The 17,233-nt window shown below is 42.8% G+C and overlaps 1 protein-coding gene across 5 annotated transcripts in view; it reads left to right on the top strand.

Annotated features, from left to right (window-relative positions):
- The window catches only part of LOC146206173 (uncharacterized), a 107,987-nt gene that overhangs the window by 43,164 nt on the left and 47,590 nt on the right, over positions 1 to 17,233 (top strand). For all 5 annotated transcript variants that reach the window (XM_084590801.1, XM_084590800.1, XM_084590803.1 and 2 more), the window contains exons 5-8: positions 1,214 to 1,980; positions 6,802 to 6,932; positions 9,590 to 9,734; positions 16,081 to 16,274. In XM_084590801.1, the coding sequence (XP_084446927.1) occupies positions 1,214 to 1,980; positions 6,802 to 6,932; positions 9,590 to 9,734; positions 16,081 to 16,274 (1,237 nt within the window). The remainder of the gene's footprint in view (positions 1 to 1,213; positions 1,981 to 6,801; positions 6,933 to 9,589; positions 9,735 to 16,080; positions 16,275 to 17,233) is intronic.

Below are 17,233 nucleotides of genomic sequence, written 5' to 3'. Positions count from 1 at the left end.
TCATGTTCTTTTGTTTCGCACTTTGTCCTTCTTGTTATTGTGCTTTGCCTTTGTGCGCTGAGTCTCGCAAGCATGGAATCAAACCAACTAGTCCAACAACAAAAGCTGCCATATAAAATGCTGCGTGCCAGGATGCTAGACGGATATACCGCCCAGGGATGTGACTCGAACGATGAGTATCCTGTTATGCGCACTCCTCGAGAAACGAGACGTTTGCTTGTTAGGGTATGTGCATGTATTGTTTGAGAAGAAAATCGTCTGCTTCATTTATGAAACGCAGATCTCAAATACTGCTGCAGCCAGCATGCAACGTACATTATTTCGAATCAGTAGTCTTCCTGAGGAACCCGTGGTTGAAAAACCTACCTGCAGTTCTCACCAGTGTGCCTATAAACACTGAGTATAATGCAACATTTGTAAACAAAGTAGCTTATGTGTTACGACGAGACGCCCAACTTTCGGTAGTCCACTCCGGTAGGCCTTCCGCTTGGGCATCCACAGTCACTATAGAATACCAGGTACCCGCTGCTTTTGAGTCTGGCAACTGTGCTGGCTAAATTCCCAAGAATCATTGCGCGCAGGAGAGAGAAGGGGGCGGCTTCAGAGGAGGTTGGCTTGCGGAGGCTGTGCACGCTCCCTCCTAGTTTTTTCTTCCTCCATGCTCGGTGCACACCTGCGAAGTATTCTCCGCTCCCCGCACGCCAGCAATCATGGAGTCCCCTCTTGCGTCATAGTGGGCGCTGTTCTACCCTATTACGTAGTAGGAGAAAACCAGTTTGAATTCAACCGGCGGGAAGAAAAAAAACTTCTCAACTTCTTATCGCAATATCTCTGCAACGATTCGATTTTTTACTACCGGATATGCTGCAACAATGTCACGAAATGCCATTTATGATAACATACTTGGGTGTCTTTAGTGTGTTTCTGCTTTACTTTTTAGTTTCGAACTACTGTCTTTGCCAAAAGTAACCAGGCTGCGTGTTCCGCTTCTCAGCTGGGTAGCAGAGAATTTGTACCACTTCTGAAGCTGTACATTAGTGCAAAACAAAGGCTAGCTCCTGTCCTCACTTCTTAGCAAGCTGTGATTCTCTGGAAGTTCATGTTGGCTTTAGAATACCAGCAAAAAGCAAATCATGCTGCCCAGTTACTTTTGGCAAAGACGGTACATCTTGAAGCATTGTGTAAACTGTTGTGCCTTTCTTTTCTCTGACAGAGGAGGGAGAAAATCCAAGAAACTTTGGCAGGATGAAGGAATTTGGAGCCATGACCTGTACCGTGAGGAAGAACAGGGCCCCAAAACCACAGAGGAACTGATAAGCATTTATGGATATGACATTCGTACGGAAACTATGCCCCCCCGAGCCCGTAGGCGGCGCCGTTATGGCCGTGGCCCCAACAAATATCAGCGAAGTTGGGAAGATGAGGAGGCGTACACCCCCCGGTCGGGTTCAGGACGTGGTTCGGGCACACGAGGTGGTCGTAGACCTAGAGGGGGTGGTCAGGTTGGGAACCCTCCATTCCGTGATGATGATTTCCCCGACCTGAACACCAAGCATTCAGAATCTGAAAGCTGTGCCACTATGCACCAATCCAAAGTGGATCCAAACTTGCCAACCAAACCTGTGGCATCCAAAAATTGTGACCTTGGGACTTCAGACAGTTCACAGCAAGATGAATGGGATCACGTAGGCCGAAATTCTGGAGTGGTGAGACGGGGTTGGGGCAAGCGGGCTTCGCAACCTCCCAGGAGACTAACAGATACTTTTTCCAAAAAGAAAGAAGAAGTCAAAGAAAACATGCCTTCTGGTCAGCAGACCAGTCAAGTTGTAGCACAATCAACATTGAAGACTGTTGAATCTTCTCAAAATTCTTTCGCTAACAAACCCCGCACTATACGCCATCTCCTTACGGAACAAGAACGAAGCAAAAGAAATGTAGAGCTACGTGAGAAAATTGTTCAGAAAGCTGAGCTTCAGGAAGGTGAGGAGCATCGCTGTTTCTCTTTTTGTAATGTGCAGTTGCCTAGAAGTTCTGTTATTGATGAAAATTTTTGCTTAATGCATGTACCCATAGCAAAACGGATACACAAATTTCTCTTTTGAGACGAAAGCTACTAAACACTTCGATTGCACCTTAAGGCAGACAATTCTGGAAAATTCTTGTTCTTGGTGACAATGAGACGTTTGACTCTGTGTTCGTGGCCATCTTTGTTAGGTAGCAAAATATTTATCGCTGAGAAAATTTGGAAAGTTATCCTACCATTTGATTCAAGCTCATCAAGGCTAAAAGCAACTACATGTTCACTATTTGGCCTAGCCTTGAACTTACCTGCCAAGTTTCGAGATTTTATCGTAAAGTGCCTGATTTTCAGTGCTTTCTTACGAGTATTGTAGTGCCCACTCTCATTTTATGATTTTTCTTTATTTTTGTGTTGACTAAAAAAAAGTTAGCAGGGTTATACCGACTTCAGTTCAGTTCAGTCGTGTCCGACTCTTCGTGACCCTATGCACCATATCACGCCACGCTTTCCGGTCTCTCACTATCTTCCTAACATCACATAACTTCATCTGCAGCGCCTCGAGGATGCCATCTAACCATCGCGTTCGCTGCCTACCCCTTCTCCGGCGACACTCAACCTTTCCCAACATCAAATCTTTCTCCAGTGACTCCTCTCTTCTCATCAGACGACCAAAGTAGCTGAGCTTTAACTTTAGAATTTGACCTTCTAATGAGCAATCAGGGTTTATGGCCGACAGTATTGACTGATTTGATCTTCTGGCAGTCCAAGGAACTCTCAAGAGTTTCCGCCAGCACCACAATTCAAACGCGTCAATTCTTCGGCGGTCAGCCTTCTTCACAATCCAACTCTCGCATCCATACATCACAACTGGAAAGACCATAGCACAAGTAATACGGATCTTGGTTGGCAGATTACTGCTCTTTACTAGGCGGTCAAGGCTAACCATGGCTCTCTTTCCCAGAAGCAGGCATCTCCTAATTTCATGGCTGCAATCTCCTTCCGGTGCAGTCTTGGAGCCCAAGAAGAGAAATCTGTCGCAGCTTCCACTTCTTGTCCCTTGATGCTCCAGGACTTGACAGGGCAAGACGCCATGATGATCTTTGTCTTTTTAATGTTCAGTTTAAGCCCAAACTTCTCACTCACTCTCTTCTTGTACGTTCATCAGAAGTCTCTTGAGTTCCACTTCACTTTCTGCCATTAAAGTGGTATCATCCGCATATTTAAGGTTGTTGATACGTTTTCCAGCAATCTTCACTCCAGCTGAAGACTCGTCCAGACTGGCCTTCCTCATGATGCACTCAGCATATAGGTTAAATAGGCAGGGCGACAGTATGCAGCCTTTCTCACTCCTTTCTCAATCAGAAACCAATCAGTAAGACCGTGCCCACTTCTAACTGTGGCCTCTTGCCCTTCATACAGGTTCCTGAGGAGACAGATGAGGTGAATTGGAACTCCCATCTCGTGGAGAGCTTGCCGCAATCTGCTGTGATCTACGCAGTCAAACGCTTTCACATAATCATTAAAGCTGAAGTAGATGGGTCTCTGGAACTCTCTTGGTTTTTTCATGATCCAGCGAAGGTTGGCAATCTGGTCTCTAGTTCCTCTGCCCTTGCGAAACTCAGCTTGCACGTCCGGAAGCTCCCAATCCACATAATGCTGCAGCCTACCTTGGAGGATTTTCAGCATCACTTTGCTAGCATGCAAAATAAGCGCGATCGTGCGGTAGTTGGAACAATTTTTGGCACTGCCTTTCATTGGAATGGTGATGTAAACTGACCTCCTCCAATCCTGTGGCCACTGCAGGGTTGTCCAAATCTTCTGACATAATGTATGCAGAAAGTTAACAGCATCGTGGTTGAGCTTTGTTCTTAGCAAGGCTGGCTAAGGCCCATTCAACTTCACTCTTCAGGATGCCCGGCTCGAGATCAGTAATCATATTCGTCTTATGTTGGGTTTGCACATCCAAGTCCTTCTTGTACAGTTCTTCTGTGTATTCCTGCCACCTCTTCTTTATCTCTGAGGCTTGAGTGAGGTCCCTGCCTCGTTTGTCCTTTATCACGCCCAGCTTAGCACAGAAGCTTCCTTTGATATCTTTGAATGTCTTTGTGTTCCTTAATTGGCTGTTATCCTCAGCTGCTTGGCACTGTGTTTAGGAAGGCATTCTTATCTCTCCTTGCTATTTTCTGAAAATCCACATTGAGAACCTTGTATCTTTCTCTTTCTCCCATAACTTTTGCCGTCCTCCTTTCTTCAGATAACCAGTTTGCTTTCTTGCATTTCTTTTGCTTTGGAACTACCTTAGTAGCAACTTCTTGTATTATATCACGAACATCAGTCCACATCTCTTCAGGCTCTCTGTCTTGTAGATCTAATTCTTGAAATCGATTCCTCACTTCCACAGCATATTCTGATGGAATTTAATCCAGATCATACCTGAAAGGTCTTCTGGTTTTCTGCGTTTTCATCAATCGAAGCTTAAATTTGGCAACAAGAAGCTGAAGATCGGTGCCACAATCGGCCCCAGGCTTTGTTTTTACTGCTTGTATAGCACTTCTCCATCTCTGCCGGCGAAGAATATAATCGATCTTATTCCTGTACAGACCGTCCCGTGAAGTCCATGTGTACAGGCGCCTCTTGTGCTGTTGAGTATTCACTATGGTCAGGTTGTTTTCTTGTCAAGTACCGAGTAGACGTGCGAAAACGCGAACCCAGCTGGTTTTGTGCCGCATGCGCCGTCTCATGGCGGGCTGTGTACTCCGCGGCGCATCTTATTTGTTTGCCACATACATTGTCGGTGCCTCTACTCCAATCAGATCATGCCCGTTCAATAAAGTACGGCTACATCGTCATCACAATTTTTGACTTTTTGGCTAGCCAAGGCCTTTGTTATATTTTTGTGCATGCAAAAAATATAACAAAGGCGAAAGGTACGCCTTCTGCACCTACTGCTGCTTGATGTGAATATTGCGCATGCTGGTCGTCGAGAAATTCCGCTCCATCTCAGTACAAAGAAAAATAAGGATTCAGCGAGTATCGTTGACACAAACGAGATTAGTGGATATTTTAGTTTTGAAGTGGACCAAGCCACTATTCAAGTCGAGTGTCTCTTCATGGCTTTTCTGATTGAGTAGAAGTAACCATTTAGGAGTGCATAGACGAGCAAGGCACTCTGTTGTCAGTCGTCAGGACATTGATCATACTTTCAAATATGGTAAGCTCTCAAAAGTTACATTGGGCATTCTGACTCTCCCGCGCAGTAACGCAGAATGTGAAAGGGTGGTTAGCAAAGTCAAGAGGACGTGCACCAGGCTTTGCTCCTCCATGTCAAAAAAGGGCCTAGAACAACTGTTTATTGTCAAATGCAGGGAGTCTTGAGTTTGTCACAATCAGGTGTTCAACAAGGACTTCCTGTGGAAGGCAAAAGCAGTAACCTCCTCAGTACTGTTCCAACCTTTCACTTCAAAAACGTCTTTCTGAAGTTTTGTTTACATGACTTTTCGAAACTCTTGGCCTTGTCATCATTGCATTTCATTAGTGAAAATGGGTGATGAGAGTAGTCCCGTACTTATTTTGAAGTGATAATCTGAACTCGATGCTAAAGTCAAGCACCAGTGGACTGTGTTCGTATGACCTTCAGCTCAGCCTCAAGCGTGGCCAAGAGTATAAGCTGCATAGCTGGGCCAAAAATATCGCTCGATTTTGTATCAAAATTATGATGCAACCAAACTCTGCACAAGTCTCAGTGCTCACCTGATAACAAAACCATGCCAACCTAAGGACGCGGGATGAAATACCAGCTGGCGTTTTGATAGAGGCAGAATGCAGAAGGCGCCTTTGTCGACACCACTTTGCATTAAAGAGTCCTAGGGGGTCGAAATATCCAAGCAAACCAGGGACGAATAAATGCATTTACCTTTGTACAAAGTCTCCAGCTAAGCAAATGCTAAACCATGCAAATCTGAACTATTGTTCTTGCTTCAGCCATGGTTAAACCAAGGGAGCATTAATGTGCTTGTTTATGATATTTCGCATGTATATTGTTCATATTAAGTTATTCTGTTCAGCAGGGTTTAAGTCTAGGTTTGAAATTGAAACAATTTTTTACTACTAAAAGGAGAAAATGTAAGATTTTTTTGTTTCCCTCTGGTCAGCTTCTATTGGTAAATAGAGCTATGTATTGACTGGCAGCTTCGGGGGTTTCCCGAACATTTTGATTTGATAGTTGCATCACATATCTTTAGGGTCCCCTGTCTCCACCACAGCAAATAATTTTTCAAAATACTGAGGGGAACCATTTTTAGACAGCACAAACGGCATACCGAAAGAAAAACTCGTTCCATGGGCAGGGATGATGTTTTACGCAATGGTTTGAAAACTTCTGCTTGCATTGAATGGCTCAAGTAGTGACTGTCCTTTCAGAAAATGCCTGAGGTGGCCTAACATAAGCCTAAAAAATTTTGTTACTTTAGTGGGGAGCGAGGAGTGTTGGAGATGGTGAAACTGCAGTGTTGTTTGTAGATTATTTGAACTGAGGCCACAGAAAGGGGGCAATTCGAAATCTATTTGTGCCAGATGTTTCTCATGGTTGCCAAACTTGGTAGAAGTAATCAGTAATTAGTTTCAATAAAATGTAGTAACCATTAAAGACCCCCGAGCTGTTCTTTAAAAAGCCCTGCAGTGTTAATTGTATCCTGTTTTCTTCACTTTTGTAAAACGTAAAACCTGTCAGTGCAGCACTTACATGAACTTGTGTTCTTTTCCGATTCAAATGCCATATGCAGATGATGATGCAGTGGAGTGTTCGAAGAGTTCGGCTGCTACAGTAGCTCCACGAGGAGGTCCAGTCGGAGGTGCTGAAGTGGCAGGCAAGCCACGTCGTTATTCATCCTTGCGCCAGAGGCCGCTCGCAGAGGTATGGCAAAGTATTAATCACTAGAAAAAGGGCAGGGTTTGTTTTTGTTGTTGCCTACTCTACTAAAAAATAAGTTCACTACAGAAAAGCTTGTAGCAAAACTGTTGTGGGCATACTGTTATTGCTTGCACCTGTTCATTCATGTGTTTGCTTTCTGCATTTGTTAAGGTCTTACTGAACCATTTGCCTTGTTTGCATATGTCTGATATAAAAGTCAGAAAGGCATTGTATAGTTAAGTGGTCCTGAAGCAGTGGGTTCGTTCCAGTCTTCGCAACTCTAGCTTTTTCAGAAGTCCTTTGTTCTTTTTAATGCCTGAATGGCAAGATGCTGTGAAGAATGGGCTTGTTGAAGTCAAATGCAGTTGATTCCTTTTAAGGTAAACCTTATGTAATATCTGCTGGGGTTATTAAAAAGATAGGTTTAACGCAAATGCCTAAAATGTGATGTCATGCAAGGGTTCAGACAGATGTAATAAACATCCGTGTAGTGTATTCCTCAACATATTGCATGGTGTCCGAATTCCCCATTGGTGCCCTCATTGAAGTGTACGTGCTTGAGAATTCTTGTAACAATGATGTTGCGGTGGGTGATCTTGATGCAGCGAACTCGCTACACTGACTGTCTGTTCACTTTAAATTTGGCTGGGCCACATGAGATTCGTGATCTCAAACTGACACGACAGCAGTGATTTCAACGAGTGACTGCTGCTGGTAGTGTGTGCTGTGCTGCAGTACTGCTCGGGCATCTCTTCGGCAAACGCAGTGGTCTCCACTGCTTTTGCTTTTGGAACTTCATACTATGTGGCACTATAGCATTTCGTGCTCGTAAGCATAAAAAAATAACAGGACATAGCAAGAAAAGCCTAGGGGGAGTACTGTGGGCCTATCACTTGTATGATTCCGGTTCCAGTAGCTTTCACTCATCAGGATCATGAATGGCAGAGAGCGCCAGCAATGCAAGGCATGATGTTTTCACAAGAATTCATTATTGGGCAGCTCGAAAGAAATTATATTCAGTTTTAGCCTTTTGGCGGCATCGCTGTGTTGTCAGACAGGTAGTTTTTGTACATTATTTCATATGGATTTCGAGTGAAAAACATGGATAATTACATCTCATAACATGTAATTTCTTCAGCTCCACCTTTAAGGATTATGTTTTATTTAAGCGCATGTCATGACAGCTTGCAATGGGAAGAGAGCTTATGCTTAAAAGCAGCGCGACCTTTATGCTGTGTGGTTAAGGCTGGTGTGCATCAGTGCTTTTGTATGAGTATACATAAGAGGGAATGTAAGCATGCCTATTATTGGCATAAAAATGATGCACAGATCCTGAAAGAACATGTGGAGGGGACAGCCTGATTTTTTTTTCTTTCCACTGGGGTGCATTTCTTTTTAATTTCCCAACTTTGCTGGTATTCAACCACTATCATGCTCACTTATCATTGTATACAGCATCCGGGTACAAGTTAGTTAGGAATTGGGTTTTGTGCACCCTCGGAGTTTCTTGTGCTTAATGGGTTCCCAAGCATCCATATTCATGTGTGCTGCCGACTCGTGCTGCACAAGCTCGAAATAAGGAAATAAAGAAAATACCAATCCTCTACAAGGATTGTATCAGATTAGTACAAAGAAACCTGATAGATAAATGGAAGAAAAAATGGAATAATGAAGAGCAAAATAAGCTACACACAGTAAAACCCATAGTAGGAGAATGGAAATCATGTACGCAGAAGGAACGCTTCAGTGAGGTGATTTTGTGCAGTCTTTTAATTGGACATACACACGTGACACACAATTTCTTACTGAGAAAAGAGCAAAAACCATTATGCGAAAAATGTGGAGGTGAGCTCACCGGGAACCACATTTTGGTCTCGTGCACAGAACTTGAACAGTTAAGAAAAAAAATATTTTACTCCATTCTATAATGAACGCATCCCATTCCACCCCTGTTTACTATTAGGAGACAATCCACTTGTTGAAATTTCATCTGTTTTTAGTTTTCTTAAAGCTCCACATTTTTTGCATAATGGTTTTTGCTCTTTTCTCAGTAAGAAATTGTGTGTCAAGTGTGTATGTCCAATTCGAAGACTGCACAAAATCACCTCACTGAAGCGTTCCTTCTGTGTACATGATTTCCATTCTTCTACTATGGGTTTTACTGTGTATAGCTTATTTTGCTCTTCATTATTCCATTTTTTCTTCCATTTATTTATCAGGCTTTTTTGTACTAATCTGATACAATTCTAAATCAGCTGTGATTTTCTAAACACTTTTCATTTTCACTCGTAAAGAAGCTCAGCAACCTCGTGTTTAGCGCATGATGGCCTTAGTTGCTATGTGCCAAAAAACGCAACACAACAACAACAACCATATTCATGTGTGCCTCAACCCCTACTTTCCTTTTACCCAATTTAGCTTGAGGTGAATCATGCTCACAGCTGGCTGTTTCATTACACAGCTAGTCAGTGCACGGCCTTTTCTGCATGTATATTAGGTATGATGTGTCGCATGCCGAAAAACACATGGCTCTGCACCGCTCTTTGAGAGCTGTTCATGTTCCCTAAGACTAAAACAATTCAGAATCCTTGCAGTAGGTGTCTTTTTTGGTGTTCCTTTTTAACTAATTTAATTAACTTAAAAAGGCCCTTTCTTACCAGGCGGTGCCCTATGGTGAGGCGGCTGTTGGATCATCGCAGCTGGTCAACGCACAGGCTCCACCACCAGGGCCTAGTCAGACTCAGCCAGCTATACTCACACCGGCCCATTTCCAAGGCCCGTACGCGCCATATCCTGATGAGTACAGTGAGTGCTTTTTGTTTCTAGGCGATTCTAGCTGTAGGCTATGCTGCTGGCTGTTTCTGTTGCAGGATTTTTTTTTCACTCATCTAGCTTGAGTTCAGTACATACTATTGTCTGTTGTGGAAAGAATATTTTACATTGTAATTTTGTTTATGATGAATGGACACTTAGACGTTTGGCATCAAAATCTAATGAACTCTGCCATTGCTACTTGATGCGTCTGTGCTGCTGGCGTAACCATGGTGTTGCACTAGATGTTCGTGGACTGGAGCACAATAAAGACGGGCATATTTCTGTTATACGATGGTAACCACCTGCTTCTGCCTGCCATCATGGTGTCTGTGTTTACCCATGCAGGCCATTTCTTGGCTGTTGGCAAGCTACTGGTTTTTTCAATGGCAGGAACCTGTTCTAAACCTGTGGTGTTTTTGCCTGTTTTTCTACCGAAACTTGAGTTGTGCCAGTGGATTTTGACAGCTCATTATAACAGCAGTTAGAGTACACTGAGCACAGGTGTCTCCCTCTTTTGCAGTCAAAACTCTAACTTGTTCTTTTCTTTCTAGACCAAAACTAATTATAATTCTATAATCATAATCAAGTAGTGACATGAATCTGCCCAATGTATCCTGTAAAACAAGCAAGTGCAGTTTCTGTTCGATGTACCTTTGGCCCCAGTCTTTTTTAAATTCAAGATTGATCACAAGGCCACATCGCATGTGTCACTCCCTCAGAAGGAGGACCCAAAGACTACTATTCAGCCAAAATGGGTTGAGTAGGATGCTTATTTATCGTGCTCTTTAGCCAAAAAGGACTTGCTATCGAGCGAATAGCAGACTCAAAAAAGAACAACAGGAAGAAAAGGCCAATTTCGGCCCTTGGTAACAGCGGATTGGCTAGTAAACCAAAATAGAAGCTTGGATTGACTAAAACGCAGCACATAACCTTCGTATGCTGTTTTCACACCACTGGGAGCTTGGCAATAAGCTGGAGGTAATATGGAGCCTAGTCGGAAAGGCACGCCCAGGAAACAACCAAGGAAAGCATTTTATCAGCGTAGACAAGGGCGCTGGACAGCTGTAAAGCTTCAAAAAAAAAAAAAAAAAAGGCTGCTCAACGGAATTGCCCCAAAGCAGTGTCTTGTTGAAATGGGTAACCAAACATATGCACCAGGCCACTCTGATTTATTAATTTAGAATCTAAATTTGAATAGCACGTTCTGAAATCTTTGAATACGGTTGCAATTTTTGCAAGAGCACAAATGACATTAGGAAAACTAACATTTTCAAACTCTTTTTCCAAAGGTGGTTCAAGGTGGTTTCTGGACTAAAATTTTGTTGGGAACAAGATAAAGTCCTTTTTGGATTCCTAATTATTCTCTAAGAAAAAAAAAAAAAAAAAGGTATCAAATATGTGACATGACAACAGGAAAAATGAAGTTCGCTTTTAAAATGTGCAGATTTTTACCAAATGCCAGAGAGAAACCGCAGTTGGTCTTATCCTGCACAGTGAACTATACCTAGAAATTATCTAAGCACAAACCGTTAGTCATTTAGTATGTCTTCATTGTTTTTGAAATGATAGTTTTCTTATACCTACTGCTTTTTTTCTGTTTGCGCTAAGGTGATGAAACTTAAATTATATTCTAATAAGACTGAGATAAGCCTTATCTGAAAAATTGGTGCAACAGTTCAAAAGTTGACCCTTTAACCCCCCTCCCCTAATGGAAGTCATGGACCAGTTCAGGTGTGCTGCTAGGTCAGCTTTCTCTTGGTCAGGGCTAATCTTGGGACTGCTGTTAGATTCCCATCTGGTAGTCTCTGAGCTCAATCTGGTTGAATCACATCCTGCCTGCCAAACCTTCTGTATACATGCCCGATCATCTTTCCCAACCTTCAGCATTGTTTCCGCCACCTTGAAAGTTTGTTTTTGGGGGAGAAAACGCTGAAGCTCCCAAGGGAACCAAATATTAGTGGAATCAGCATTCTCAGTCTGCAGGAAGTCGCTCATCATGCGCTTGCACTCTACATGGTGATGAAGAGTAGGCGATTCAGCGGAGTAGAGGCTACCACCCACACGCATGGAAGGAAGATACGGGTGACAAAGGACAGTCTCCTTTGTAATGTGAAAGGGCTTTCTTGTGTTTTGCCCCCCTCTGCACACGGTCGTCACTCGCAGAAGATTCCCACTATTTTTTGCGAAGGCAGCAATGCCATTTGCTTCTCTAAAGCACCTCTTTAGGATGCGCATGCAGAGGGCATATGACAGAAAGAGATTGCCGTGCTTGAGAAGTGCGAAGTTTGTAGTGCTGTACGAAATGACACGAATCAGTGTAGGTGAAGGAGGGAGGCAAGAACCTTTGAGAGCTGTTCATATTGAGAATGGTTTTCTTGATTAGCACCCGAGGCTTGTAAGCCCATCATATATACAGTTGGTTTGGTTTGCAGGGTGCAACGTCCCAAAGCAACTCGGGCTATGAGACGCATATACAGTTGATTACAGGTGACAAATACTGTGCACTTAACCAAGCTGCTCTTATGTTCTCAGTTCAGTCGTTCAGTCGTGTCCGAATCTTCGTGACCCTATCGACCATATCACGTCACGCTTTCCAGTCTCTCACTATCTTCCTAATATCACATAATTTCATCTGCAGCGCCTCGAGGATGCCATCTAACCATCGCATTCGCTGCCTACTCCTTCTCCGGTGACCCTCAACCTTTCCAAACATCAAATTTATTTCATGGATTTGAATGCCACGAGCCTTTATGTCTAGAAGTAATTGTGGTGCGGTGGCAGACTGTAAAGTTAGTTGGTTAAATTAAATTGATGATGGTATGTAACAGGTTGTTGGCTTGTTGGTTTTGGGAATTTAATATTCCAACGCGGCTCAGGCTACGAGAGATACCGTTGTGGAGGGCTCCTGACATAGCACAGCACTTGGGCACCTTGCTTGTCCCCTCCAACGAAAAAGCGGCCGCCGAGGCTAGGATTCGATCGCGCATCTTTGGGTATGGTAGTTGAGCGCCCTAACCACTGCGCCACCCCGACGGGGTTGATGTGATGTAATAGTATCTTCAAAGTTTATAGGTGATGAGTTACATTACTCAAGGACAATTTTGATCAAAAGGTTAGCTATTCGTTCAGAATGCAGAAACTAGCACGAAGAACCCTTACTAAATCAGCCAAAACAAGAACATTTGGAGCGTGAACATTAAATCTGGCACCATAGCTCATTTAGTAGCCTCAGCAGCAAGCTTTAGACCAGATACACATAAAATGGCTATTGACCGTGAAATACTTGCAACTGGTTTCTTGAATGTTTTCTTTTTTGCCCCTTCATTGGGCTTCTTGATGGGGTACTGGCACTATGGCCAAGGTCAGATATTTTTTGTCTTCTAAATTTTCCTTTTTGCTCAACCACCCTCCAAAAAGGGGGCCACCGAAATGAGGCCATTTTTTTTATGAAGATCAGGAAGAACTTCACATTTCTACGTGATTCACAGTGAACATGCAGATAACAACATGGCTTGTTTAGTGATTTATTGTTACAGAACTTTAACTAAGGCCATAGGCCAGAGTTGCAAGATAAAGCAGTGGGGAAATGGCTACCTTCAGTTTAACCCTCTCGCTGTCGGGCGTTTCTGGCCGGAACGCATCCCCAGTGTTGGCTTGGTTTCAGGGAACGAGCATAGCGATTTATTTTTGATTGTTATACAAATAACATAGTCAAAGGAATATGCGCATTTCAGTGTTCTGCAGGTATTGTTAATTAACGTCCTCATCATCATCATCAGCCCAATAACAAATTAGACAAATGAGGATAATATACGAAAAAACTTCTCGATACTTCTTGAGAGTCTGATTCCAAGCTCGGCTCGTATTTATAATAAAAAGAGCCATCGCTCCAGTCCGCAGTCGAAGGTCTTGCGAGGACAGCCATCTGAAAGTAACCGCATGCACAGAGGGCACATATCCGGTGGCCCGCACAACGGAGAGAAATGGCACGTTGTGAAATCTGTAATAGTAGCATTCTTCAAACCTGGGAATTTGTAGACCCCCTAGTAGTTATAGGTCAGTGCGCTCACATAGTCTCTCCAAATCCTTTGAAAGTGTCCTGAAGTGATGTTAAGGTTTACTCGCGAATCTCACAAACATCTTGACACCCACCAGTGCAGTTATTACCGCACTCAAAGAACATGGTTCAGGAGAAGGGTGTACCTCGAGGATGTATTTTAAGCACTTCTGTCTTCACAGTAAAAATGAACTTCTTAGCTCAAATAATACCAAAGTCCTATGTTTCAGGAAATTATAGTAAGCAAACTAGCAAGACCATAGTAAAACAAATTAAATGGGAACCACTTGAATTGAGAAGAAAACTGGAGCTAGAATTATTTAGAGACAAGTACATTTTCTGTCTGCACTATAGATCTGAGAGAATTGATCACGATTATAAAGTGCGCGAATTCAGAGAGAGAACCGACTTGTTTAAATCGTCGTTTTTTTCCACACACTGTTCTAGAATAGAACGCCCTGTCTTCATCCTGCGTTCATGTGTCTGGCAATGAAGTGTTTGCATCGTCTGTGTAACTGTTTTTTTCTTATGCTTTGTAGAACTGTACCCTCCCACTGTAATGCCACATGTGGCGCTGTGGGTAAAAGAATAAATACACTCTCTGTCGACGACCTCTAAATCTCAATTATATCCTCCAGCATATCAACATGTGGGAGACAGACACAACTGACATTAAACAAACTAGTAATTTGGGCACACAGGACTAGATGCAGTAAAACCTTTTTGATATCTCTAGGAAAAATTCGGGGAAAAGAACATATCTGAGAAAATGTATCATCTGAACTGCCTAAGTTTGAAAAATTTAACTGATGAATGGGGTACAAAGGCATATAGAATTGAAACTTTCACTACATAAAAGTCTAATTAGCATATAGACATTAACCATGAACAGCTCCTTTCTTTAGCTCTCTCGAAATTGAGTCTGTTTTTAGTTTTACACTGTCTTAAGCATGGGAGAGATTTAGTGACAAATTTGGTTCGCAGAAGGCAATGATGAGCCAGAATTGCTTTCTTGGTTGCTTCCGGATGCTTCGTCCCCCTACACCAGTGGCATGTGGAGAAGCCATTGCGATGGCTTACAGTCGCAGTGTGTTTGCTCATGTTACATCTAGACTCGGCCCGCTCCTATGCAAATGCACAGTTGTAGTTATCAAACGGTTCACCCTTGTGCCCGCAAAAAAGCAAGTGCGTTTCCCCTCATGAAGTCATGTTTCTGCAGGAAGGGCGTCTTGTGTGTTGGTTTGTTGGCTTTCTTTGATTCTTTGCCCCTTTGCACCTAGGCACTGCAGGAAAGCAACTGTGGCGGATAAACGCCGCTGATCAGTTTTTCATATTGGGAGCGCTCGTTAACACATGTCCAATTGATCACAAAGCATATTGCACGCCCACAGTTTGTCAAAATTTCTAACGTAGTGACCTGGAAATCGTATCATCTGGGGACATATTAACCGGGAGAAAAGTAGTATAGCTCTCTATGAGATTTTTTTTACTGCTAGCGATTTTGAGAATTTAAAAAACGGTCAATCATATGAACCGGGAATGTATCAGTGAGGTTCTACTGTCCACAAGTTCTGTCCACAAAAAAAAGTAGCTGTTCTTTCCTGACTGAAAAAAGGCTTGCATATCGACCCCATCCTGCATCTAAACAAAACTGTGCTGCCTGTAATAAATTTCTGGTAACTTTCTCAACAGAAAACTCATTCATGCCTCTCAAAAACACCCTCAAGAAGAAAGCTTCCAAATCTTGGAACGTACTGAAAGTCTTCTCAAAGAAATACCGAGGTTCTAATAGGGCATGGCTATTATGCATTTTATCACTTCATTGTGCAATTTTGCCTAAAGTATGGGTGCAAATAGGGGCGTGGGCTACATGATTCACATAGTACCATTGTTGTCCTACCTAGGCCCCCAGGAAAAGAACAAAAAAAAATGCATGCCAACCACTAAAAAAAAAAAAAAAAAAAAAAAAAAGAGGAAAGCTTTTAGCATGGATCAAGTACAGCTAGACAGCATGCAGAAAGCAGAGTTGTTGGTGGTGACGCCACACTAGTGCAGAGCACACTTCGATATTCCAGCTCATCTTGCGTGTTATGCAAGGGCAGTAGGCAGGTTTCTTCCTTGAGACTACATACACACTTTCTCCCACAATATCGCTCATTACAAGTGTAATGTACGTGACATTTGAAGAGGTATTCGTTGGGTGTATCTCAACAAACTGCCTTCCATGTCTGCAGTAGTCACCTGCAGAGATTTGCTGATGTGGCTGTTTGTTTACTGCAGTGCTTCCAGCCCAGGCATCAGCCGTAATGCCACCCCCTAATCAGACTTCTCCAGTTCTGGCTGCGCCAACACAGATGACTGGCCCATTCTTGCCGCCGCCAGGTGGCATTCTCAGCTTCCCACCTCAATATCCGCCGCCGTACACATTTCCGGCCCAGTTTGCTGCACCAACCCCCGCAGCTCCGCCTCCAACGGTAAACCAGCATTTGTTGCTTCCTAGAGATACTCACTATTCAAACGTTTGTTTTGCAGCATGTGTGTGCGATACTTGATGGTTTATTGTGAATCCTGGAAAGGACCCTAGCAGTCATTGGACTGGCCGGTTAATGTTGCCCATTTTGGAAGTTTTTAAAAGCCTCTATATTTTTGAAGGCATGCTGACCAGGGTATTATTGTGGCTTACAAACATTTGAGCCTACATTTTGGAAGGAAGCGGTAATAAAAAAATGTCGGCAAGATCACTGGCACTAGACCTTCTCCATATATAGTGGTTACTTTTCTGAAGAGTGGTTGAGGTTTGTAATTTAAAGGCACCTGTGTGTATAGCATACATTGAAAAGTGTGAATTGGCAAGTAGTAGGAGCAGCAAAATAAACAAAAAATAGTTGACTTTCAGAAACAAGATCTAGCATTATTTTAACAGGGTATGAGGTTATGGTTTCATTACTTTAAACATTGCACAAGATTGCTGCTGTTGCTGTTACTTATTTATTTATTTATTCAATAAACCCCTAAAAGCCCTTAGTCGAGGGCATTACATAGGGAGGAGCATAACACACAAGAATGCAGACAAAAATGTGCAAGCACCAAGGTGCAATACATAAATACAAAACAAAACACATGTAGAAAACAAAAAGTAACCTGTAATATACATTATAATTCACACGAAAAGAGAAAGAAAGTGCATTAGAGGCTTACTATAACTGCTGGAACAAAACAAAATAACAAAACAGCTGAATGCAGCATGTAGTACAATCAATGAGTAATGCTAGACAGACATTTGGGTTAGTAGGTCCTGAAACTTGTTGGTTCCTTTCTGAAGCGATATGTGATGGTAGATATTCCAGTCGACAGTAGCACGAGGTATGAAAAAGTTCGCAAAGGAAGTGTAGCATGATATGGCATTTTAATTTTCAGCGGATGGTCGCGACGT

This window comes from Amblyomma maculatum, chromosome 1 (genome assembly GCF_055883805.1).
Source record: "Amblyomma maculatum isolate TAMU_Amacu chromosome 1, ASM5588380v1, whole genome shotgun sequence".
NCBI lineage: Eukaryota > Metazoa > Arthropoda > Arachnida > Ixodida > Ixodidae > Amblyomma > Amblyomma maculatum.
Note: the sequence above shows the minus strand (reverse complement) of the source record. Positions and strands in the feature narration are given on the sequence as shown.